Below are 27,773 nucleotides of genomic sequence, written 5' to 3' on the forward strand. Positions count from 1 at the left end.
TGAGCCTGTGTTATTCAGCAGTTGTTATCTTAGAATAAAATTGAAGCCATGAAGGTCATCAGTTCACCGAACTCACCGCTGTTTACTGATTGTAAACACAAATACAGGGACACTGGAGAATTTCAAAGTCACGTCGATGAGCTGTTATGTCTATAAGCTGACATACGAGCGATGCGCTGATGAATCGCAACTTCAAAACGCTCTAGTGTCCCTGTATCTTTGGTTATACTCAGTAAACAATGGTGAGTTCGGTGAACTGATGACCTTCACAGCCAATCACAGTCATTTCTGTTGAGCATGTGAACACAATGGCAAATCAGCGCGGTTTAAGAACGTGATCAACAGCACTAAAATGTTCATGGAAAAATGGACGTTTTCAAAATTTTTGTATTGATTGGTACCGAATTACAGTATCGTGGCAATCCTATTCTATATCTCAACATATAGGGAAATGACAACATTGAAATATTTCATGACAACAATGAAAGCTATTTATTAATGTTTCAGCCAAACAAAATGTTACATATTTCAGCAGTGCTGTCAAAAATGAAGATTTTTTTTATACATAGTGATATAGAAACTATTATATTCACTTTACAGTACTGACACCAGCTACAGGCTCTCTCTAGGTGCGTCCCAAATCGCATACTTATGCACTATTCTACGCCATTTTGTAGTATAAATAGTGCATAAACACTGAAAACTTAAAAAATAATAAGTGTACTTTAATTACCCGGATGATGCACTCATTCAACCGGTAAAATGAAGTGTGGAATGATGGACACTTCACGCACTCAACGACCGCTGCTTTGCTCATGTAGCGAAAGGGGTGGAGCTATCGGGTGCACATATCGGATAACTTTATTTTGGATGGTGAAAGCAAAATTCTCCTACGAGAGTGATTATACCGCCTCCCAATGGTGAATGCGGTTATATTTATGGCAGGTATTATTTGGTACTTTAGTCATTTATTTCGCTTATTTGGCAACCGTCAAACTTCATCAAGGAAACTGTTTGGAGTTTCCACTTAGTAAAAAACATTATTGTTCCATTTGGGATGACACTACATACATATACTATGCTGTTGAGTGTGTAAGTGCATAAGTACATAGTGTGCCATTTGGGACGCAGCTTCTCTCTGACAGCGAGTTTACTCAGACAACAGTACTACACTAATGTCTCCTCTCATTCTCTAAGCAACACAGCCTCATTAGTCCTGCTGAATCTCGTTATAGTGCTTCAGTGACAGCAGTCTAAATAAACCGGCTGCTGCTTGTTTCATTAGTGTTAATCAAACAACAAAAGACAAAGAGAAAATCACTCATTGCTCTTGACTGATTTGCTAAAGGAAAGATAAACTGTCTTAAATTAATTGGTCACACTTTTTTTAAGCTACAATTCTCGCTATTAATAAACCATTATCTATGACTTTTGTTTCAGTAAACTCTTAATTTGCTGCCTTCTAATAGTTATAAAAGTAGTAGTTGGGTGTAGGTATTAGGTAGAATATGTTCATCTAGACTATGAACATTTTAAGTAATAATAAACAGCCGAAATCTTAATAATAGGCAGGTAATAAGGCACTAGTTAATAGTGAGAATTGCTACTACAACTAAAGTGTTACACTTGATCTTGAGATGACCATGTTGTGCCTCTTCAAACTGATCATACATTTACATCAACCTACCTGAATACTGTTAGACATTACTATTTGTTTTGTGCTACTGCTTTTAATTTGTTTATATTCTCTTATTATATATTCTCTTAGTCTGACACACTAATCACAACAGAGAGTGGACAATGTATTTAAATCTAATAGAAATGTTGCACAATTAAAGTTCAGATTTTTTAATGCAGTCGCCTTTTTTTCTTCTAGCATTGAAAGCGAATTCACTATAGCAACCGCAACACCCTGTCAACCACTCACAATAGGTTAGCATTACGTGAGTGACATGACTCAGTACGGTAAACAATACTCTGAATGTGCTCTGCATTTGACCCATACAAGTGCACAGAAACAGCAGCAGACTTTGTGGCTGTGAGAAAGCACCACTTTACACATAGATAAGAATATGACCTTCTGATGGCCTTGTTTTAGTAGAAAGATCATAGTATGTATTACTATTTCGTACAACCAGGCTTTACAAAAGTAGAAGGTATTTCTAGACAGAAATCCTTAACTGACATGTAATGTAATGTGTATTTGACAACATCATCATAATCATCACCATCAAGTACTTGAATGATTCCACTGATCACATACCAGCATAAATAAATGCAGCATTTTTCAGACATACCTCCAAACTGATTAAGAAGCACAGAAGATACTGCAGAGAAAAGGGAAAAGCCTCCCGTTCTGCCAGTCGACTCACCTGTTCCTGTTGAACTGAATGGCGAAGTCAGTCATTACGCTCATGGCTTTGTTGGTGAGAGACAGATCCATTTGAATAATGCCGCCGCGTCGGGCAAATGTCCCAGAGATCTCCAGCCCTTTAGCCTTCATTGCTGGTAAAAACAACTGAACCCACAGATAAACAGGTGAGAATTAGGAGTGTTTTCAATTGTTTTCTCATTTTCTGTGAAAAAAATGCATTAGATGGACATTGAACTGCCAGTTTTGTTTTAGTCTCATACCATAAGATAAGCCAGTTTCTATTGAATATCAGTGCTTCCCACAGATTTGAAATATACTTGCAGTGGTAACCGGATTGAAAAACCATTTACATACATCGCATAAATAATTATTTACATTCGACAAACAAAACATTGTTAAAACAATTTAACGAGTTAAAATAAAAAGACTGCAGAAATACACTTTCTCTTACATTTCTGCTATTCAGGAGCCATGTGCACCCACTGAGAGGTAAAATCTGCTTCTCTCTCTCTCTTTCAAGTTACTTGAATGCCAAAGCATTTTAGATATGTATATAAAATAGCCTTTGTAATACATTTGAATCATCAAATTCATAAAATATACAGCAAATGAGAAATAAATAAAATAAAACAGAGAATATCTCTAAAAATTATCATAACTACAAGATTAAAACCTGTAGAATATTTAAATAAGGCAAATGCGTTGATTAACCATTACTAATGGTGTACATATATTTTGCAGCCAGTTTAGACCAGTCATTTCGTCCTCTGAGTATATAGTAATGTTTTTCGAAGTCGTTTAGATTCAAGAATGATTTATTTCATGTTTCTCTCTGGGCTGTGCGCACTGTCAGCTGCAAAGCTAAGCAAAAGTAGTTAAGCAAAAAAATTAAACAACGACAGCTTTAGAAAGCGAAAGATTTAGAAATTTAGATTTAGAGAGATTTAGAAACTCCAGCTAGGCAAATTTTTTTAAGTGCCAAAAAGGCACACCTCTGTGGGTCTGCGGAGCACGTGAGACTGTCTGTGTCTGAGATTGACAGGTCTCGCACACAGTATGAAACAGGTAAAGGAGAGAAGATTTTCCGACTTAATCAAGGTTATTTTGGACAAATACTAAAAGGCGTAAAAGGATGATGATAATAATAGTTGAAAAAATAAATAAAAGTGTCAATAAATATACTTGGGCAGCCATTAATATACCTTGGTGGCCCGCCCAAGTAAAGTCTACGTGTGGGAAGCACTGAATATTATAAAATTATAATATTGGTTCAATTTGGCTCTGTATTGAAAAGTACAGTGTAGGGCTGTTCAATATATCAATAAAAATATAGTAATAGCGATAATAGTTTATGCAAAATTCATATAGCAGAAAAGTGCAATGAATTAAACTCATTTTAAGTGCCAAGCATCTGTGTGCTACATGCATAGGTTGTTTATCCAAATCAGATTTAACCAGATGCATCAGCCAGGATCTTTCAGGCAGGTTTCCAGTCATTTGTGGTGTTTTCAAGCTTAAATGTTTGCATCTTGACATAGCTTTTTTTATTGATTTAATTAGCTTGAAAAAATATTTATTATTTATTAATAATAAACAATGTATTATTATTATTATTACTGTTTAATAATATTTATTTTAGTATGTTTTTAAATGGCTGATAAAATAGCATTTTGCAAGTTAGTTATATTGTAAGAAATATTCTTATCACAACACTCAACAACAAATATTCCATATTTTCCCAGTATCATGCAGTCCTTTTCGTATGCCCCCAATGGGTAAAGGGAAAGTGGACAAATAACAAATTAGAATTGAAAAGTAGGGGAACTGCTTATATATAATTTCTGAGGTCACAACCTAAGATATTGATTTAGAGTATTGATTGATTCTATACTTACAGTTTTAGGAGCAACATAGAATCCCGTTGGCATGCCAACACCCCCGCCGAGGTCAAAAAGGTCTCCCAATCCACCTCCAACAGCTGGAGCATTGCTCAGAGCGGCAGGCATGGCTGCAGGGGCCCCCAAAGCAGCACCCATCTGAGCAAAAAGAGGAGCATTACAGCTTTACTAGACAATTACAAAAAAGGGGACATGAACAGAAGTTAACTAAGATAAAAGACTTAGAGGGGTGCAATTTCACAGCTCTTTGATTAATGAAGGCAAACCCCTATGTTGATGCTAATACTGCTCTGATAAAGCACATTCATCAAAGTCTGCGTGAACTTTGCAAAAAAAAAAAGTTCTCTGACTTACCGAAGGACTTCCACCGATGTCTCCTCCCAGCTGGCAAAACAGAGAGAGGACAAAAAGTCAAAGTAAGGATCAGTGGACAGGGAAGACGGTAATAATTAGGAAGAGGTTGATGAAGGGTGAACGAAACTCAGTGAAAGCAAGTCAGGGTATTACTAAGGAAGCTTCCAGACCATTCAATTTAACACTTTTCTTGCATTCTAATGACTGACTCCTTTAAACTACTTTCAACTAGGGCTGGGCGATACCAAAGTGTCAATCAATAAAAAAAAGTATGTTGTTTATACTGCAGTATGTGAATTCATCTGCATAAAAGAACAGTTTGAAGTTTTTTTATATCTCAGAGTGAGAGGTACAAATGATAAAAATGGCATGGCATGTTTTACCCTAAACAGAACCATTAAAGACAATATATGGTGAAAAATGTTAGTTAAAGCAGCAGAATGCAAGAACTGTGCTGCTTACTAAGCATAAATGCTCAAAATGGCCATTTTTCATTCATTTAGAGAGACTCTAATATACATTTCATTATATATTAATGTGATTAATATTTATTCATTTACATTTTAATGCCATATTAACAGCATTGGCTACATTTATGGCAAAACTTGAACTAAGTATTCAATATGTAACATACAGTGATAACTGTTTATAAATATTCATGCATTGCACAAACAAAACATACAAATAATAACACCTATCATAATTTGATCAATGATAAATCTTCTAAAATTTCTCCAGAAGACATATTTACCTTAAAATATTCAACAAAAATTCCCTCTAATATCACTTAAAATGTACATTCTTTTAAATTAGGTAATATTTATATTATTTGCTAATTAATAACCTGATGTGGAACCCTGAATCTGCATCTCATTTTGGAGTCTGCTACGGTCCACAGGAGGATGCATTTCGGTCATGCATGCATGTTTTGAGAGCCTTTCTGACTGAATGAATGAAATACGCAGTGTTCCCAACAAGGCAACCCGGGGTGCTGAAATATAATTGGCTAAAGTGTCAGTGAGTGGGTTAAAAGAACCAAAACAAAGACAGCTGTTCCGGCATGTAACTCACATTTTCAAAAGCAGAATATCAGACTTTAGGATTGTTTTTCAGATAAACAAGAATGTTCGCTTAGCATGTTTCTTAAATATCTGCAAACAAATGATGGTATTTTTATGCTTAAGAAGAGTCAAAGACTTACATGCAGCACCTTTATTTTATTGGCTTAAACTCAGCCCATATAAATTGTTTGCAACACCTTAACTTAAAAAAAACATTAAATCCAATGAAACATTTTTGTCAGTGTAGTTTCAAACAAAGATAAATAATAACAAATCAGCTTTTTTGTGATATTTATATCATTAGTGTGACATACGATTTTGGTCATGATCGCCCACCCCTACTTTCATCATACTACACACTTTATACAAGACGTGCCTACATGTGCAGAACTACAACTACCACTACAAAATCCCTTTATTGGGCCAAAATAAGAGTGGAAAGGTGCTTGGTGTTCCTTCCAACTGATCTGAGAGTAATTTATGTTATGCAACAGAGAATAGTCTGAGATCAGCACAGAGGAAAAGTATAAGGATAAGCTCAAAAGGTGAGAACATCAACACCCACACAGACCTCTCTCTCAGAATAATCAGAAGATGGCTGAGGAGACTGCATCTCGCTCCTGTGGGAAACACCCGGCTGACAGAGCAACAATGACAAACGGATGTAAATGTTCACAGTGAATCAAAGCAGAAGAAATGAGGAGAATGTGATTGGGGATTTATAGAACTCTATAAACATTTATGATATAATGTGGGTGCATCAAGCCTTGGATTTTTAAAAAATTTGCAATGACATCATGAATAAATCACAGCCATTGAGCTATATTATTAATGCAGAGACTCTTTAAATGCAAAAAAAAGAAGTGGCTGTAAATAACAGGCCAGTGTTGCGGCTGTAAGCAGCCCTCTGCTGGTGTGAAGTGTACATCTGTCTACCAATACAAATCCTCAATTCAGACTAATGAAATGGCATGGTATGAAAGTGTCTGCTTCCTTTTGACTAAGTTTAATTACCGTATCTGATTCATCGCCCATCTGCAAGTGTAGCGCAAGGATAAAAGAGAGAAGGGGATTGGAAAAAAATACAAGTCAAATAAGAGAAAGAGAAGACCAGAGGGGAAATGAAAGCAAGGAAAGTTAACTCTAATTATGCACGAGCATCTGTGATTTCTCAACAGACACAATTACATTGGTTAAGGGACTTTGGATGTGTGTTTAAGGACGAGGCAGCTGATATGGGATCAGAATCTACTCGGATGATTTAGTAAAGTAGGTCTGGATGCCAGCCAGGTCAATGCCAACTTAATATAAATGTCCTACAATGCACGTGAGTTGAACTGACAAACACATAACCAAAAGCCTGGTTGCCACAGTTAATGGACATGCAGATGGGACATATGGGTACATTCATTCTGGCAATTATACCGTTTTTCCTTTAAATTAATCTAATTTCACCACAAAGGGGTGATCGTATTTGAACTTACCAGACTATCCAGACCACCTCCCAGAAGGTCCATGGCTCCCATCTGCATTGAAGGCTGAACTGAAGGGACAGTGGTGGTGGCCGGGGCCAGATCCAGGTTCAGCAGGTCCCCCAGGAGATCGCCCTGTGATGGAATGACTGCAGGTGAAGCTTCAGAAGCTCCAGACTGGCCAACTTCAGGGCTCTCGGCACTCTCGCCACTAATAGAGACAAAATTTGACAATCATTTATACACAAAAAAATTAATAGTTTTTTTTGTTTTATATCAGGGATGCCAAATCCTGTTCCTATAGATCTACCTTCATGCAGAGTTCAGCTCCAACCTTATTTAACACAGTCTAATTACCAAGTGCTCCTTCAGCTCCTATTTGATTATTACCAAGTGCTTTTTCAGCTCCTATTTGGTTATTACCAAGGGCTCCTTCAGCTCCTATTTGGTTGGTTTAAGCCACAATAACACCAGAGTTTAAGCTTGCAAAATTCTGTCATATGGCGCTGCAAAAAGGGGCGGGGTAAAGAAAGCTGATTAGACGTTAAAAAAGCTCCATATTTCACATTGGTGTCATGCAGACACGTGATGCGAGTTCACCAAGCTTGAACTTTTTAAACAAAACTTCTTGCAAAAGCTTGCGTTTTCCAGTCTAACGCATTCACATGCATATAAATGGAATTCTATGGGGTAAAATTGCAGTGTGACTGCGGCTTTAGGGGCCGATCACACCGAACGCATTGATACGTAATAAAAATGCGAGGCGCACAGCAATGCTTTTTTGGTAACAAGGAAAAAAAAAAAAATCTGCATGGTGCACTTTCTACATCGCTAGTCAACGACTGAATAAGCTGCATATTGTGGGTGAGTGTTGCTGTTGATATTGGTATAATTGTAATATTCAATAATATTGTGAAACTCAAGGTTTGTGAGCAGCACCAGATAACTCAAAACAGCTACATGTCTCTGCTCCCTCTTCAAAAGTCTCCGTAGTGGTCTTGACAAAACAAACACTGCAGTCACCTCAATGGAAACCCCACCTCTGCTTTCACTTCATTAGAGAATGAAAAAGACGTGACCGACGTAACGTGATTTTTTTAGATCAGATTTGACAGTTGACTGCTAACTTTAAATAATCAATGTAATAAAAATAATCAATGTAATAAATTATTCTTAATTATAGTAAATACCATTGCACTTTTTTCAAATTATATTTAAAATGTATGCAAAAAGTAGAGAGTCTCACGAGCCAGCACGAGCAGGAAGTCTCTTGTGCTGAACACCACGGCTGCCTTCCACAAAAGCACTGGGAGGTTTGTGGTAGACTGAAGCCAGAGTACCAATGTGGCAGATGAGCTCGTCCAGCAGGGTGGGTTCAATCAGGTCCGTCTCCTCTGAGATCAGTGGCTTTTCAGCCAAAACCACCTCTTTAGCAGCCACAGGGTCTGTGGAGAGCAGACGCCAGTAGATGTAGCCACGGTCACGCAGGTCAGGGTTATCAGAATCCTGCAAAGAGAGCAAATTACAAAAAGTGAAACTGACAAATATAGGGGCAAGGGGGATTATATATGCTGCCTTTTTTTTTTTAAATGATGCAGTACATGTGACCGTTCCTTCAACAAAGCTTCATCTGAAGGACAGAAACTAGTGTAAATAATGCAGAACTCCTTCCGAGCATCAATTCATCTGCGTGATAAGATCAAGTGGTGCGCCAGCAACACCCAGAGCAAAACAGCGGTGAGAGAATTAGATCTGGAGGCCATAAAACGGAACCTGGGATAAAGGAGGACATTTTGTATTCTGACAGAACCCTGGCGGCAAGTGCAGCCTGTGGCACTGAAGCTCAAAGTTAATAATGACAAGATTCAATCTCAGATCCCAGTCTGACAGCGCAAGCTCGCAGCTTCTTTGAATATTAATGAGATCACACACGCACAAACATAAAACTCGTTTACGTCATCAGTTAAGTGCATAAAGTCAATGTAAACTCACGCATAATTATGAATAATGCAATTTCATCCAAATCTTCAGAAGAGACTCTTGACTCAGTGTTGACTTCTTTAGATTTACAGTTGAAATCAAAATTATTAGCCTGTGAATTTTTTTTCCTTTTTCCAAGAAAACAAAAAAAAGAGCAAGGATTTTTTTCACAGTATTTCCTGTAATATTTTTTCTTCCGTTTTATTTTGGCTAGAATAAAAGCAGCTTTTAATTAAAATAAATAAATACATTTAAGGTCAATATTATTAGTTCCCTTAAGCAATAGATTTTTTCCCTGATTGTCTACAGAACAAACCCTTTAAACTGCACTTTAAGCTGAATACTAGTATCTTCAAAAATAACTAGTCAAATATATCATCAGGGCAAAGATTAAAAAAAGCACTTATTAGAAATTACTTATTAAAACTATTGTTTAAAAATGTGCTGAAATCTTCTCTCTGTTAAACAGAAATTGGGGAGTGCTAATAATTCTGACTTTAACTGTATATATTGGTTATTGTATCCTGTGTGATTGATTCATGCTTATTTCATGCTATTGGTAATTATTAGCAAATATTTATGTGTGCACACCACATTGAAGAACATTAAAACTGTGTTCGTTATATAAATTCAGCACAAACCCAACTTGAAAGGTTTGAAGTTGTTTAATGTGGTAGCTTTATTATCATGAAATGATTTTTTATGATATAGTCACAAAAAAAAATCCTCAGTAGTATTACAAAGGTAAAAGGACATAATTACAAAAGTCTAATTAATTTCTGGCACAAAGGAAAAAAGAGCTTACTGGTATCACTAAAGCCATTTTTAATAAACATAAACCTGTTATAAACCTGCTGTTTTAATGTGGTCCAAAGTTCAAAATTCTAGCCCACAAGCTCTAACCTTTATTGTTAGAGAAATAAAAGAGCTTTATGATTTACATCTGCACTGTGACTACAATCTGCACATAATACACACGCATATTATATCTTAAAATTGAGAAAGTCATATTTTACAGAAGCAGAGGAGTAGTACAATAATACATCTGATAGTTTTATGATCTTCATCTTTTATTTCATGTAAACTCTTATTGTCTACTGTTTAGCAATAAGTAAGTATGAATAAATAAGTCAAGGTGTTGACAACTACTTTGAATATCTCAGTTTTTTTGAGCATGATTCTGCAAATCCAAAGGCCTTGCTACTGAGCTCTGCAGTCTGAGGATGGCAACACCTCCAGAGTGTCCTTAAAGGTGTGAGCAAATATAGGCGCAGTGTTTTGAGAAGTGTCCGTGTGGATTTCTCACCTGCGTGGCGAGACTGAGCACTTGTTGCACAAGCTCCTGGGTCTCGGTGGGTTTCTTCAGGAACAACTTCACAATAGCTGTCAGCAACTGCAGCTGCACCTGAAACAGAACCGAGAAAAAACATTAACAGACAAATCCTGTCACACAACCTCCCGAGACTAGTTCATGCAAGTTCACTACAGTATTTAATACAGTAGTATTGGATGAATTTCAGTAGTCATAAGAACTATCAGCAAAAGCAGATTTCACACCGGTTAACACTAGAACATACCAGAGGTCATTGTGTATCTACAATCCACCAATGGGTAAAACTTACCCATGTACTTGTTTGGAAATGGCTACTAAAAATGTATTATGAAACTAAACGCATTATACTACCATCAACCCAAAGTAATAGTTAGAGTACTTTGATGCCAAGCGGATCTAGAATGACTCACTTACCACTGGGTGGCAATAATCAATTTAAAACATTATCAAAAATACAATTTGGGTTACTAGAATGTTTACTAGGAGTATGGATCACAACCCACCGTTTGAAACACACGTGGCCTGCGGACTAAAACATTTTTTTTTACCAGTAGATTAATCCTAAACTTGTAACGATCACAGAGAGATCACCTCTCAAGTCATTCAAATAACATGTATGACAGCATTTAGGCTTTCCTGTAAATTATAATGATGACGGAAGAAGTTGTGCAAGGTTATTTGGGATGTAGTGGGTTTCATTAAAGGTGTTTTCTGTCACTAATTGTTTAGCCTGCATTATTGCATTCAGTGTAAGCTAAAACATTGATTATTAAAAGATTGGGATCTCAACACCCACGCAACAGAAATTATAAATGATGGTGATTTGCATTTGTTGATTAATCCTTCGAATCGCTAGTTACAAAAATAACACCGAAGTACTGGGATAACCATTTATAGTTTAGATATTACCACTGATGTTTATGGTAAAGATTAAAATTACCTACATATCGTCACCACGTTTAAAAATGAAAGTTGTAGGCAGCAATTATATCATTTAACCAATAGGTGGCGACAACCAGCCATCAAAAATATGCCACTGAATAATTCTTCAAAAATGATCCATCTAGCAATGAAACATGAAGTTTTATAAGTAAATAACTGAATCCTTTATTGAAAATGAGACTAAAAAAAAAATTGTACGAATTATAATGTTAGATTTATATGTTTAGCGTCATCAGTAACAGTATAACATTTTACAATTATTTTTATTCAGCTGATTATTTCTTCATTTTAGTTTTAATGAAATTACAGGTTCTGAGTTCTGTTAAAACCAAAAGTGTCTTTCAGTACGGTTTTTGTAATAAATGGAAAGCAAATTACATTTGTCTCATACTCTTTCTGACTGACCCAAAAAAATGGTCCGATCGGTGACAAAAAAAAACCCATAATGCATGGTTTCCGCTACATTCATCCGCCATGGTGGGGCGCCACACCAAAATTCATCATGCCACGGCTACATTCCAGCTTCTCATTCAAAACATTGAGTCCTTGTTGTTGTTGTTTTTTTAATAGCGGGTTATAATCGTACCAAAACGCATTAAAAGGTTAGTGAATTATAACAGTGCAAACCTTTCTGTAACCATAGTAGTGCTGTGCGCTATTTGTTTAACCCTTTAAGGTGACGTGCTGACTGACTGACAGGTGCGTGATGTGTAAGGCCAGCAAACACGACCGAGCTTTCAGGTAAGATGAACACAGTTTGCATAATTATACTTTATTTATAGATAAAGGTCTATATTTCTGCATACAATGACTTTATCTTGCTGGAGTTTTTAACCATTTCACTTCACTTCAGGACGCATTAATGCCGCTCTGTAGGTCCAATCGAGACATTCCGAAATATTCCTAGCAAATCTTATAAATGTTAAAGATAAACTCGCTTCATAAAAGCACTAAATCGCATTTCAACAGTGTTTACCTTGAGAGCGCACAAGAAGATCTGCGCTTGAGCAGCGTATAATTGAGAGTGCGTGCAAGAAGTTTTGTGCACGAATACAGGAAATCGACTCGGAAGCAAAGAGATTTGCATGCTCATTTTACATAAATGCGATCTCGACTTGTAATGTGCGCTCACCACATTTCTCCATTTGTCATTGAAATAACGCCATAGGTAATTGGTAGATTTGTGTAAAAGACCAGCCGCCACAGCTGGAAAAAATCCTAGAGGAAACACTGATAATGTGATCCGAATCGTGAGATTTGTGACCTGTTAAACGACTAAAGTTTACTCAGTTCTTCTCTCTTATATTCGCTTACTATCATGTTTTTCGGGAGAAATAGATGATTTAACATGTTGTAAATCCAGCAGCTCTGAATACTCCTGCAGCATAGACTAATGCTCAGTTAACACAAATCAAATATGATCATTAACTTGTTTAAATGACTAAATACACGTTCTTACACATATTTGAGAATCTGAATATCAGACATTTCACACTATTATGAGAATGTTTGTCAATATTTGCAGAAAAGTGAGAAAAGATAATAAATAAATTAATTATACATAAATCATTGGGCTGCTGTGTATCATGCTATAATCTTGATAAATCACCATTAAAACCTTAAATAGATGCTGTCTAAATAATGATTAAAAGTCAGCGAGAGTATTTAAACCTTATGAGTGAAAGAGTTAATAACAGAGTTGTAAATAACGCAGTTTTAGTTAAAGTCATTGACTGCGATAAATGGATATTTTATTGAAAATCCGTTGAGTATGGGCACATTTTACTATGTGCTAGTTCTAGTCATAACACTATTTCACAAACAAGCATTTTACTAAAGCAGTTTAAAAGGCTCCTAACCTGTGTGCTTTCATCATGGAAGCCTTCCAGGAAGCTCTCCAGCAGCTCATCGGCATTGTCAATCCTCTCTGCATATTCACCTACGATCCAGATCATAGCTGCTCGTGCCTCGGGCTCATCCAGAGAATCCAGATTCTCACACAGAGTGGCAATCACGCTCTCATACCTGAAAACACAATCAACCAGAAAGCATCAATGAAGCAGCAAAAAGACATAGTGGAAGATGACTGGGTTCTATGCAATACAGTACTCAAGATTTGAAGTGGATCAGCACCTTTCATCAAATTTGTCCTAAACTACCCACTCTTGTCTTAGGAAAATTTTGAAAAACCTTTTTGATCCACTTCAAATGTTGACTACTGTATTTTGTGTATGAAAGGAAGGTTCAAGCTGAGGCTATACAAGGACTGTGAGCCTTCGAGGAACAGAAAAAGCATACTATTTAGAGGGAGAAAAAGAAAAACGGCTTCATTGAAAGAAGGGTCAGGGATGGAGAAAACTGTAAAACAAGCTCAAAAAATAAAAACCTACTTGTTGGGGTACTTGCGGAAGATGTCCTTGATCACCACAATGGCTTCCTGCACCACATAATTGACCTTAGTTTGAATGAGGTCAAGAAGTGTGCTGACACAACGCTCTGCTGATTGCTAAAACAGAAACAGGACAGACAGAAAGAGTCATGATCTATTAGAACTTCAGCAGGATCATCCAGAAATCAGGCTGTTGGCTTTTGACTCATATCAAGTTGAATTGTTTCATTAGCAGAGATGAACTTTGCAATTAAAACTGATCACTAATCAGACAGCTAGTGTAAATGATGATGTGATCCTAATCAGGGTTAGGCCAGCTCACCTCCACTTTAATTGCACAGCGGCCAATGGCTCGTACAGCTTTACGCACAAAGTCTACATCCACTTCAGTGGCATATTCCTTTAGCTCAGCCAGCACCTACAAAACACAAACACACACAGATTTATCACAAACTTGTATATGAGAAAAAAATCTGGAATTAAAAGTTTTAGGATTTAAATAATAAAAAAAAGAAATAACATTATTAGGGTCTGCAGGCATTATGAAGTTAAATTTTAGACTTTAATGCGTTTAAGAACAAGTAAAGAAAATGTAATAAATTATCTGTGGGGAACACAAATCATCAGAGTGTTTCTTTAGGGAGCACATGACGATTTGTATAAGCATCACAAAAAACACTTTGAACCAATGTTCAGTACTTTTTAATTCATATGACAAAATAATAGTTAAGGTCTGTACAGCCTGCTCCCAAATAAAGGAATGTGAAAATAGCTTTCACTCTACCTTCTGATCACACAGCAAAATAAGTGGTTTCTCAGAATTGCTTTTTTGTGCAAAATATTCTTAACAATACACATTTACTTAGAAATGAAAGCTACACAAGATGAAAAAAACCTTCTGTTCTGTGAAACTTTAATTGAAGAGTGTTTCTGATTAAAAGCTAGGACAAATCTGCCAATGGTCTTGAAAAAAAATGAATATGTATATTTCATACTGCATTGGCAGATTTGTTCTTGTTTTAAGCATAGACTTATTTTTGGACTGTTTCTCAGAAAACGAGACTTAAAACTACTTAACTATGCACCTCAAGTAAACGTATCCTGATTTAAAAAAATGTTTAGATCAGAGATACCCAAACTAGGGTCCGTGGGCCAAAGTTGGCCCATGGTAACCTTTGATTTGGCCCACCATGCCAATTTAATGTAACACTTTGTTTGTTTTATTGCTAAGCTACAAAAAACTAACTGAAATGAAATGTTTAACTAAATTGTTTTAAAATGATTTTTCTCTTAAAAGTACACACTGTGACCCGACGGACAGAAGACAATGCGGAGACATCAGTGAGCAAATGAAGGCAAAGGCAGATTCTGCTTGAATTATAAATGCAGTATATGTTATAAATGTAATTGTTTTTATTGTAATAATACATGATTTGAATAACTATACTGTGTTAGTTAATACGACTTAAAGTCATGTTCTCTATTTCTTTTTAAATATTATGAAAAATGTGAAAATTACCTAAGGCAACTTTAATGTAATATAGTTTGGTATAATTATCTTCGGCACACAGCTCTCAGTGATACTTGCTTTTTGGCCCTTCATACAAAAAAGTTTGGGCACCCCTGATTTAGATGTTAGTATTAAACCAATAATACTGAACAAAGTTTTTTTTTGGAGTGGTTGCAACATTTCATTCCAAAACTTTGAATGCAAGCCTTTCTGCTTGGACTTAAGACATGCAGTATGTGTAAGGGCAAATTAAGGCTTAAGAAGTTTCATTCACCTGAGCAATGTTGGCCTGAGACGCCAGGCGGATCATTATATCCAGCTTCTCCAGCTTGACATAGATTGGGTCATTATATTTCACAAAGAAAACCTTCATCTCATGCTTTAGAATTTCAGGCCTGGTGGAAACAGTAAAAATGAAATTATCTAAAATATAAATATATGCAGAAATGTAATTTTTTTTAGATGTAAAGATGATTTATATATATATATATATATATATATATATATATATATATATATATATATATATATATACCCAAATCATCTTTACATCTTAAAAAAAACAAATGCATTTCCCATAGATCTGCACCTACCGTTTCTGTACGATGAGGTTTATGTTCCTTAGGGCAACATACTGCAGTTCAGGTTCAGCAGAGAGCAGCGTGACCAATGGAGGAGCAAGTTTCTTCAACAGAGTGCCATAATAGTCTAGATCTTTCGGCAGCATCTCCATGAACTTCATCAGAACCTTCACAGCAGACAGCACCACAGCAGAGTTAGCATGAGACAGTCGTGGAGTCACACGCTCGCAGATACTGTAGAAGAAAAAAAAAAAAAAGAAACAAGATACAATCTTCAACAAGTGAGAAGAAAAAGATCATTTTTGAGGGCAAAGACATGCTGTGTAGTTTTATTCCTTAACACAAAAAATGTCAGGGATCGTTGCATACCTAAATTACACACAAATTCTGTTTAGAAATAGTAAAAAACAACAACAACATTTAACTGTATTACGACACATTGTTAATAAATAAGTTTAAGATGATGTCTGGTGACTGGTCACCAACTTTATTTTTGTTCCTATGTTTTAGATCAAGGCTTTTTTTATGCAGGCTACACTAATCACTTTCAGAATGGTAGGCTATAGCCTAAGCAAGTCGCACTGACAACTAGATTTAGAAGTAAACAAATATTTGAGTGGTGTAATATAATGCAATGTCATTAATCATATATTAAGATGCAAGTTAAATGACTGAAATAGCCTATAGACAATAATTAACAACTATAATTTACCACGCTGCATATGTTGCATGACACCATGGCTAATTCAAGCACAAAGCTTCACTTAGTTACTAATTTATTTGTTTAGTTTTATACTTTATAGTTTAAATAAGAGAACAACAACAATAAAGCTTGAACATGAGTTTGTTAAAACATGTCAATTTGACTGCATTGTGTCTCAGAGTCATTGGAGGGCTGTAAGAGGAGTTGTCAGATATTGAGGCATCCCAGGGAACATTATTTCCCCCCCATTAGACACTATTTTTCATGGCATTTTGCAATTCTACTACCGCTACAAATTGCCTTTTTTACTTAGTGACTTTATTTGTTTATTTGTTTATTATAACCACAAATGCACTGAGTTTAAGACATTGCATAGCAACAAACAAAGTTAAAACATAAGTCAAAGCATTATGTAGCGTGTAAAATTTGACATGCGCTGGTTCTTATAGGTATCAACCCCCCATTTATAGATTTAGTTTTACTTAAAATTTTTAAAGAGTCTCAATGTTGGTATTGGTGTTAGTATTTGGTTGGTATTTTTAGATGTTGTGGGATCCCATTCCAGGCATTTGTGAATACATAAAAGAAGGAACTCTGTCCAAAAATTAGTCAATTTTTAGTAAAAGTGAATGACTGGGAGGCTTGAATGTTTTATTAAAGCCTATGTTCATTTGGAAAAAAGCAATGAATAAAATTTACCCAGAGCATTTCTACTGTTAAATTAGGGCTAGTTAAAAAAAACAAAAAAACAAAGCTGATTCTGAACAATCCAAATTCGATTCTTAATGATTCATTTAGATTAAATCAAAAGCAATTCCAGTCACTACGTTGCTTTATTAGTGAAGCTAATCAATGTATTACGCAGACTTCATTAGAGAAAATGATTTTAGTCCACCACCCTGAAGTGATGAAATAACAGTGTCATCTGACCTCTGAGACTCGCGGTCATCACGGGGTGTGTAGTTGGCCAGGCAGTCAAGGATGAAGATCTGGCCCCATTCAGTGCATTCATTAAGGGCTGTCAGGAGCTTATTAATGGTCTGAGGGTTCAGATCCAGAAGGTTGCTGTTAGGATGAGACTCTGCTATCTCAGACAGAGCTGCTACTGCATTTGCTACCACCTAATGGAGGAAAAAACAAACAAACACATTAAACACAAATTAGTAGTGTGTCTGCATGGTCTTGAGTTTCGCACAACAGCAGAATGTAATTCCACACCTTGGAGACTTGAAGCCTTAAAAAAAAACATAAGTGCATGTGCAAGAAATGTCTAGCTTAAAGGTCTCACCATGGGGTTGGAGTCAGAGATCAGGTCTTTCAGTGTGTCCAGGAAGCCCTGGTCTTCTACCAGCTGGGCGTTAATGTCGTGGAGCTTGGCGACACAAACTGCTGCAGTCTTCCTCACGTAAGGGTCTTCATCTTTCAGACACTTCCTCAGAGGTTCACACAGATACTCCGTGATCTTGTCCACTCGGATGCAGCCCATCGTGCGCACAGCTAGAGCGCGGATCAGAGGGTTCGGGTCCTCACAGTCCTAAAGAGAACACACATTAGGCCTAAAACAAAGGTATTACTGAGTTTACTGTACAATTCGTTTGTTTGGGGTTGGCAAGTTCCATTTACAGTGGAGTTAACTCACAACAATAAAAAAACATAGCCCCACTGCTTGAAATAATTTTCCTTTTGATTTAAAAACAAGCAATACTGCCACCTCTATAATGAGAAAATTAATCTGACACATGTCATATGTAGGTCCACACTAAGTGGGCAGAAATACACAGATTTCTGCAGATTTTTAGCCCAATCTATTCAGTTTTTAAATTAGTTTCAGCAATATTATTGACTAATATAAAAATGTTCATTTGATTTATTTACAATACAGTTTGAAAAGTAAGATTTTCTGTCTTTTAGTAGATTTATTATAAGAGAGACTTGCTTTGTTTACCAAATAAGTGGATCTAATTGGAATTCCATTGTAAACGGTAAATAAAAGTTAAAAAGGTATTTTTTTTATTTAATATTTTACGATTTTAGTTACGATGCTACTAAAACCATGCTCCTGTCTGGCCCCAGTCCTATGTAACTCAACACTATAAACCAGACAAATAAAAATATTTCCGTATAATTAATGACAGATCCTGGAGGGCACAGACATTTTTCTGTTTTCTTATTTAATGTGATAATCCATATGACCCACTTGCTTTAGACCTCAGTCTAGTTGGTTGCTTTATAAAGATGTCTATCTATCTGTTCTCAGGTGTGTGGGAAGCCAGCAAAAACTAATTAGTGCTGATGGAGCATGCTGACCTGCAGACGATATTATCCTATAAAGACGGACTATTTCAGTCCTCAAAGAGATGCGTTTCTCTGCTGTTGCCAGGCTCATGATGAGGCTTTTAGGCACTTCACTGTTCAGAGCAGCGGTTTTAGCTGTCTGAGTGTTTCATCACGCACACATTTCAGCTTTTTCCCTTGGAAAGTACAAACGATATCATAATATATTTACAATAAAGCTATTGGCCGTTTCATTGATGCATTGATGAGTCCTACCTTCACAAAGGTGTTGACTGCCATGATGGCCATGTCTGGTTGGCTCTTGGCATAATTCATCAAGTACAAATAGACCAGCTTTTTCAGCTCCAGATTATCCGTCTGCATGCAGTTAACCACATCAGGAAACAGAGCACTGGAAACAAAAAAAACATAGAATTCAAACTACAATCATACTGTCCCAATGGAAATGAAGGATGGTTGACATTAGGAGTATGTGATATTCATTATCCACAAATCTGATACTACTGTAATTCTTTTTTATGTGGGTGACATCAAATATCATGTAACTCACTTTTCCCTAAAAAAAATCTTTAAAAAGTACTAGGCATAGGATGATAACCGGTTATAAAATGTTACCCTGGTTTGAAAAAGTCAGGGTTTTAAAACCGCTAACATTTTCTGCTATACTGCTCCTAAGGTATACATAAGCTTTTTTTTGTGTGTGTTTTTAATGTGTTGTAAAGAAACTAAGAAAGAAACTGTGCTTTTGAAACTAATGAAGTTGACAACAGAAGTTAATGGTCTCTTTTATTTAATATTAGCCTGACATGTTTACTGTTCCAAAATATTATAAATGCTTTCTAAACTGAAATATATTGTGTTAAATAGGGGGGAAAAGTTGTTGTTTTTTTTACCCAGACATTTAAAAAGAACTTATTTTAGAGCAGCAATCACAATACCATGATACCGTGAAACTAAATCTAAATCTACTAAATCCTCCTATTGGGATAAGACAGTCTAATTAATTGAAAAAACACAAAAAATGCAATAAGAAATTATTTTACCAAACATAAAAAACATTAATCAAATCCCCTAAAATTTTAAATACAGAAATCTGTCAAGTAAGTGGCGGTTCATTCCACTGTGGTAACCCCTGATAAATCAGGGACTAAGCCAGGGATGGGCAAACTCGATCCTGGAGGGCCGGTGTCCCTGCATAGTTTTGCACCAACCCTAATCAAACACACCTGCTTGTAGCTTTCTAGTGATCTTGAAGACACTAATTAGGGTGTTCAGGTGTGTTTGATTAGTGTTGGAGCAAAAGTCTGCAGGGACACCGGCCCTCGAGGATCGAGTTTGCCCATGCCTGGACTAAGCTAATGGAGAATGAATAAATAAAAATCTGTCAAGTGCATTAAATAACATTAAAACTGACATTGATAAAATCTTAATGTATTGTCATTTCTGATATTTGATGTTTAGATTTAATACAAGTAGAACAATGTAAACATTGTAAACTAAGCTTGTTAAACTCTTCGTTAAATTCTGTAGAATGTACAGTGTAAAATGTAGTGTAAAAAAATAAAAGATTTTAGAAGTGTGTAAACAACTATCATAACATGCTATGTGCAAAATGCAGATACAACAAAAAAATAATATCAATTCAAATATTTTGGTTTACTGCAAGCAATAGAGCAAACCATCAACATCTGTGCAACGTTCATTTATATAAAAAGCTTATCAGATGTATAGCATAAAGTAATACAAATAGTGTACAGTTTTATATTTTATATTTATGTTTAAAAAATTTACATTAGTAAATAAAACACAAATAGGCTACTGTGCAAAAAATGGATGTCTCTCGGACACTTTTAGAAGCTGTTATTCATTCATCCTCACCATACTTGATCGTGACATCTATTTTTCATCTCTTCTATTTATTTTATGTCAAAGCATCCATGTGAAAAAAACTGCATCTTGTTTAATTTTAATGTATACTAAATTCTGATTAACTTCTGATTGGTTCTCGGGACATAGCAGCTTTTGCTGTCAAAGGCAAGTGCCGTGCAGAGGCTTTTGCCAACAAACTGTTATTTCTGAACAGGCTGACACTGCGATTTAGATGATTTCAAGTAAAACTATTTGTTGAACATGTACTACATGCTTAAAGCATTCACTCAATGTCATTATCTCATTTTTGGCGGAAGTGGCGTTTACCTCTTCAATTAGATTTTTATTATTATTACTATTTTTAAAATATGATAAAGTACAAGTAATATCACACACTAAAGAGTGATGTTTTCCTTTCCTGAAAATGTTATAGAATCCAAATTTTTAATACGCAGTGATATTCATTAATACTACAGTGAATCATTCATTAAGACAATCAGCAAAATATTGTCACTGAAAAAAATTCCCAAATCAAATATTCTGTAAAATTAAAACAGCATTTCGTACCTGACATCTTTCCCAACGGTCATAGACGCAATGACCTTCTTTACAGCCTCCTTCTTCTTCTCTTTCTTATCACTGTTGAGCTCTGCCTTCAGCTCAAAGATCTCTCCTGAAGAGTCAAAAACACATACAAACAATTAGGACTGAGAATGAAGAGCATTCAATAAACAGTAGAAGTCTAGAAATCCTTTTTAGTAAAGTTGTCTTTTTTTCCTCAAATGGTATAACACTTACAACAGATACATATCAGAGATCATACATCAGAACACACCCTTAGATAAGGATACACATATACTCTTTCTGCCATATATGCTGTCCTATATGTTTGAATGTAAACCTGTTGTGTACATACGAACAAATAAGACCAAAAGCGGAAAAGCTGTTACTTATTAAATCCTTGTTCTGTGTCCATATTTTCTTGGCTTGTGTGGTTTAAATTGCAGTAAAAACAATGCTCACAGGCCTAATCATGTGTTTGGATGTGATCTAGATATAGCAAGAGACTCCAAATCTTATTTAGACTTAAGCTTCATTAAACTGCACAACTAATGTTAGTGTACTGTGAGGGAAACGGAGCATGAATATCTAAAACAGTGCTAAATGTAGTTCAGTATATCGGTATTTAAATGTGTAATGTAGAGTAAATGACTAAACAGACACAGTAAATGGCTAAAATTCTAAAACAGCAGTATTTTAAAGCAAAAACTAAAAAAAAAGAACAAACCTTTCTTGGTAGTGGTGAAATATTTGGAGTCTGTCATCTTGGATCCCAAGCCTCGGTTCTCCTGCAGAGCAACAAACAAAAAGCAGACAATCAGAAAATTGAGGAAGAGACAAAAGGGAGGTGGGATACTGAAAAAAGTGCAAGCGAAGGGGAATAAGAGGAAGTGCAGTCCCCCGTCCTGCTGATCCTTTCCCTGACGGTTCTTAGAGATTGTGGAGCGAGAAAAACATTGTGCAGAAACACACTGCTAAAGCTTCTTGTTCTCTTTCAGTCAGCAAATTACACTCTCTATGTGCAATGATTGCTCTCTCAGTCTCTAAATGTGCTGTGAAGAGTTTCCCATTTCCTGTTATTGAACATTAGACTCTCGCCGTCACCTGAAAGGTCTTTTAAGAGGAAGAGAAACAACAGTATTTCATTGAATTTAGCTGACTTGATGACAAGATTTTATATATATAATAAGATTTATATATATATAAAAATGTTTTGGTTGAGTATGATTTTGGAATGCTTTTGAAACATGTCTTTTATGCTCACCAAGACCCTTTTAAAACAAAAAAAATACAGTATAAAAACTAAAAGCAATTTTGTGAAATATTATTTTAAATATTAAAACAGAAACAGCCATTTTATTTTTAATTAATTTATTTACTTTTGATCATTTTGCATCCGTGCTGAAAATAGTGTAAATTTTCTAAACAAACAAGTATGAATATGACAGAAGTACCGATTTTTTCCAGCCTGATCTCACGAGGAAACGTAACTAATTTACATTTTGTCAGTTAAGTGGCTATTCCACTATTTCCAGTTCAGTCGTATGAAAATGTACGAAAAAGGAGGCGTGGCACCCAACCCCACGCCTAACCCAACCGTCATTGGGGGATGAGCAAATCGCACTAAATTGTATGAATGAGATTGTATGAAATCATACAAATTAGCCACTAAATCAAAAAGTTACGAATTGTCATGAGATTGTGTTGTTTTGTCTTGTTAACATGTTATTTAACAGTGCACTACAGCAGTAGCATGGGTTACTAAATAATTCCACATTTCTGTCAAGTGCAAGACTAATATATATAAATATAGTTCATATATCAGCAACACGGTAACATTGAGTGAGTTCATAACCACAGTATTTAGAAATCACTTTATCAAAAGTCACTTTTTTTTTTTTTTTCGCAAATCAACTCTTCGATAGTCGAAGTAAAAACATTCATTCATTCATTCATTCATTCATTCATTTTCTTTTTCGGCTTAGTCCCTTTATTAATCAGGGGTCGCCATAGCGGAATGAACCACCAACTTATCCAGCATTTGTTTTACGCAGCGGATGCCCTTCCAGCCGCAACCCATCACTGGGAAACACCCATACACACTTATTCACACACACATACATACACTATGGACGATTTTAGCTTACCCATTTCACCTGTACCACATGTCTTTGGACTCTGGGGGAAACCGGAGCACCCGGAGGAAACCCACGCAAACGCAGGGAGAATATGCAAACTCCACACAGAAATGCCAACTGACCCAGCCGAGGCTCGAACCAGTGACCTTCTTGCTGTGAGGCGACAGCACTACCTAGTGCGCTACTGCGTTGCCCCCAAAGTAAAAACATGATTGCTGAAAACTATTAAAAAGCTCCAGATTGAATCATTTTAACAAATCATGTTTTTTTTGCAACTTTACACTTTAACGAACAACATAAATTGCGGAGTTATCCATTTTTGCAAATAAACTCATTATATTGATTACACAATTTATACATTTCTGTTCATGTACACTTTTTGTTAGTTTTACACAATAAAATTTAGATAATGTAATACCAATGAGAACTTAAAATTAAATGTATATTAAATACTTTAATTTAATTGTTTACACTTAGTAGGGCTGAAAGATATTGGAAAAATCGGACACTGCAATATTTCGTTTATTTCCAATAAATATTGCAATAAACAGTTTCACGAGATCACTTGAAAACTGCTATTTGGGAAGAATAAATGTAATTTGATTGATTGGGATAATTCTGTTGGAAGGGTAATTATGCATAAAACGTAATAAACACATTACAAGCATAGATGAATACAAAAGAGCAAAGACAAGTGTGATTAAATGGTGTTTTGTGGTTTTCAGGGCAGTCAAATAGTACTCAGGACAGGTACAGAATTTGTATAATCAAATGTAAAATAACAAACACTGCAAAAGTCTTTACTGTATAAATAATTCAATGAAATTACAAAGGGCAGAATTTATACTTTAAACTCTGTCAGGCCTTAAACATATGCAAATGATAAACTTTCACGTTGTTAACTCTGTAATAACTACACAATTCTCATGTGTTCTGAAAGGTTTGTCCTAGTCAACTCATAACTCAACATTGCATATCTTGGACTATTGCGGATGTGCACATTGCGATAATGAAACGATATATTGCGCAGCCCTAATCCTTAGTTCACGTTAGTAAACAAACAAATTAGCTAACCTCAACTAAAAGAACCTCATTTTAAAGTGTTACCAGCAATCAAATAAAATACAGTTTATCTTTAACCTCGTATTTCACTAAAACATCCATAAGCCATGAACCGGTTGACCTACAGCCAGCCTTTTATTTAACTATAAAACATAACAGGATGTTTATTCTGACAGTTATAATAAAGAAGCTTATGATCTGAGCGCCTCAATAACCCTGCTGACCGTTTGCATGTAAACAGGGTCATCACACCTCATCTGTGAAATATAACACTTACTAACATTCACACCAGTCTAACTGCCACCTGAAGAATGACAAGCAGCACTCACAGATAGCTGGGTGCGCACTGTGCGATTCGTCTGATCCTTGAATCAAATCTGTTTGCCATGCTTGCCAGCAGATGTTTAATTAAACTGAATAATTCACTTCATTTTGAGGCACCTCCAGTGTGCCGTCTCTACTGATGTCTATAAAATAGATCAGTGGGCTTCTCCAATGACCACCATCATCAAACCGAACCAAAACAAGCAAAGAAACTCATTATGCAGTTGTTATTATTAGTACAATTTAGAGCTGCAAAATCTGTTGTTTCACTATTAACATAGCATTGTGAACATATGCAAGTCACACTGCAGTATGTTCAAGTCAAGTAGGGATTATTTTTGACAAGGAGCCACAGTTTGCAAAAATAAACCATGGAGGAATTAGGGTTTAGAATTTGCATTTGTTTTTTTTTCTGTTATATATATTTAGTTTAAAGCATTCAGGCACAAAACAACTAAGATTTGTAGTAATGCTGTGCGATTAATCAAAATCGAATCGCAATTTGAAACATTGCAATTAGTTAATCGCAAGCGGCTGCGATATGAAATATATGCATCGTTTTATTTCCTCCGCATAGAGCAAATGCGTGACTGCCATCTGTGTGTGACGGTCTTAATAGCCAATTGAGTGAGCAAATTTTCCTTTAGCCCAATAAAAATTGCACAACCGAACTACGCAGAACGCCCACAATATTAAAAAAAAAGAAAACAAACAGGAAAGCGCGAACAAGTGGGACAATGGTTTCTGCTGCTTCAGAAGCATTAATAGATGAATTAATATCAATATATATCAATAATATCAATATGGGAATATTTTGGTTTCAAACTCAGACATTGAACAAAAACATGGAATTTTTTTAAGAGCTGTCACAGAATTGTTGCCACGGCTTATAGATTATTTACCTGAAGCTTGACTACAAAATTAAATCGCAAATCAAATCACAATTGCAACATCTGCCAAAAAAAAAAAAAAAATAATAAATAAATAAATAAATAAATAAATAAATATATATATATATATATATATATATATCACAATTAGATATTTTCCCCAAATCGCACAGCCCTAATTTACAGCTTTAACAAAGATTAATGACCTCCCATTTATATACTGAATACTGCAAAGTGTCATTTGACATTTGAATCTTTATTACTTGTGTCCTGGCTGCCATTAAGACTTCCAATAAAAGTCTAGAAAAGTCCAAGATTCGACAGAGCAAATAATGTGACCAAAAATGTGAACTTTACAATAACTGTGGTAACTACAGTTCCATTTTTTAAAGAGCCATCGGCAATGATGTATAAAAGCTAAGCAATGAAAAACTAACATTAAAGGAATAGTTCATCCAAAGTTGAAATGTACTTTTTTCTTTCTCCAATCTTGAAATTCTTGAAGCATCACATGGTTACAGTTGAACCACCAATCGAAGTAATGATTTTTTTCCCCAATGTTTTGAGTTGAGCAATTCCAGCATTCTGAAGTAATAAATTCACATAGAAAGTATATGTTAATATTATATTGAAGCAACTGTTTATATTTTCCAAAAACAACTAACTACAGAGCTAAGAGATCAGAAAACTATAAATCTGTAAACATATCTTATATTTTAAATAAAGAAAATAAACATGCGTTATGGATGTGACGAAAAAGGTATGCAAGTTTACAGTTTACAACATACTTTGTAGAAATTCTGTGAATTAAACTGCAAACCCCAAAAGAAACAATGCTAATCAAAAGGATAAGAGTTTGCTCTCTGTAGAACGAAAAGGACTGATTTTATTTTATTTGACATTTTTGCATTTATAAAGGGGAAAGCTTCATTATGGATGTGACCGATGTGAAATTGCCACTTTTCTGACTTTGGTAAATCAAATATAATAGTTTAAAAACAATGACAGAGACATGTTTGAGTATTTTAAAGTACTGTAAAATACTTGCTTACACAAAAAAGTAGAAATGGTTTCTCTATTTTGGTAAAAACCTTTTTTTTTCACGGCAAGGGTGACATCTGCAGGGAATTGCTCAGTTATTTTCTAGATTTTGAACATCTCAGAAATGTTGCTGTCTACAGGGAAAAGAGAGCTCTAGGATTTCATCTAAAATATTATAAATTGTGTTTGGAACATAATATCTCAGTCTATCGAAACATGCTGAGAGTGAATAACTAACAACATAATTTTCTATTTTGGGTAATTAAAACTAATTCTAAACTAACACTAAACCAAACTTGACTTCTTCAAGAAAAATTTATTCAATGTTGGACCACCCATCTTGATTTTTCCCCTCATATTTCTGTTCAAGACAAGCTATTATTAAAACTAATCCCAGAGGTTGTTTGAGTTTGCTAAGTGCCACTTAAATTCTGCATGAGAATGCGGAGCACTGTAACTGAAGGAATCAAGGACTGCTGTAAAACTTTAGATGAGTCTTCTTGCATGTGTCCATTTTTAACAAGTTTTGACAGTAGTCCATATTGCCATTAACGTAAACTGAAATTGACTCGCGAGATAAGAAACATAAAATACGAAAAGCACTATAATAAATCATACAGTGTGCATCAGGCTTAAAGGCAGCACTGTCAGTACACTAAACTCTTAACATGCATACATTATTAATCAAGGGCTGCTGTGGTATTTGATTACCAACATACGAAATTCACTACACCGTCTAAACACTTATTTGGAAAAGATGCCATCAACAAAAGTTTGTGCAGAAATTATTATTAGGAATTCAAAATTGTATCCGTTACTACATATTCAGCATTAAACTTATCAAAAGTGGCAGTAAACGTAAGTACACTAGATTCATTCAAGATAAAATGTTTCTGTTACAAATAACTACTGTTGTTCTGAACATATTAACTTATTTTAAATTAAATTCAGAATGCTTGCAACATTCTACGCAGACCATAGATTTATTACCAAAAA

General features: G+C 35.4%; 1 protein-coding gene across 1 annotated transcript in view; it reads right to left on the minus strand.

Moving 5' to 3' along the window:
* Positions 1–27,773, minus strand: part of ap1b1 (adaptor related protein complex 1 subunit beta 1) — a 54,369-nt gene that overhangs the window by 25,476 nt on the left and 1,120 nt on the right. The window contains exons 2-17 of the mRNA XM_056457750.1: positions 22,050–22,110; positions 21,329–21,434; positions 19,148–19,283; positions 17,886–18,131; positions 17,528–17,718; positions 15,907–16,128; positions 15,588–15,708; positions 14,126–14,221; positions 13,805–13,920; positions 13,274–13,439; positions 10,446–10,544; positions 8,406–8,665; positions 7,172–7,370; positions 4,627–4,656; positions 4,270–4,410; positions 2,373–2,518 (exon numbers count right to left, since the gene is read on the minus strand). Coding sequence (XP_056313725.1) covers positions 2,373–2,518; positions 4,270–4,410; positions 4,627–4,656; positions 7,172–7,370; positions 8,406–8,665; positions 10,446–10,544; positions 13,274–13,439; positions 13,805–13,920; positions 14,126–14,221; positions 15,588–15,708; positions 15,907–16,128; positions 17,528–17,718; positions 17,886–18,131; positions 19,148–19,283; positions 21,329–21,434; positions 22,050–22,086 — 2,312 coding nt within the window. The 5' untranslated portion in view covers positions 22,087–22,110. The remainder of the gene's footprint in view (positions 1–2,372; positions 2,519–4,269; positions 4,411–4,626; positions 4,657–7,171; positions 7,371–8,405; positions 8,666–10,445; positions 10,545–13,273; positions 13,440–13,804; positions 13,921–14,125; positions 14,222–15,587; positions 15,709–15,906; positions 16,129–17,527; positions 17,719–17,885; positions 18,132–19,147; positions 19,284–21,328; positions 21,435–22,049; positions 22,111–27,773) is intronic.

This window comes from Danio aesculapii, chromosome 5 (genome assembly GCF_903798145.1).
Source record: "Danio aesculapii chromosome 5, fDanAes4.1, whole genome shotgun sequence".
Taxonomy (NCBI): domain Eukaryota; kingdom Metazoa; phylum Chordata; class Actinopteri; order Cypriniformes; family Danionidae; genus Danio; species Danio aesculapii.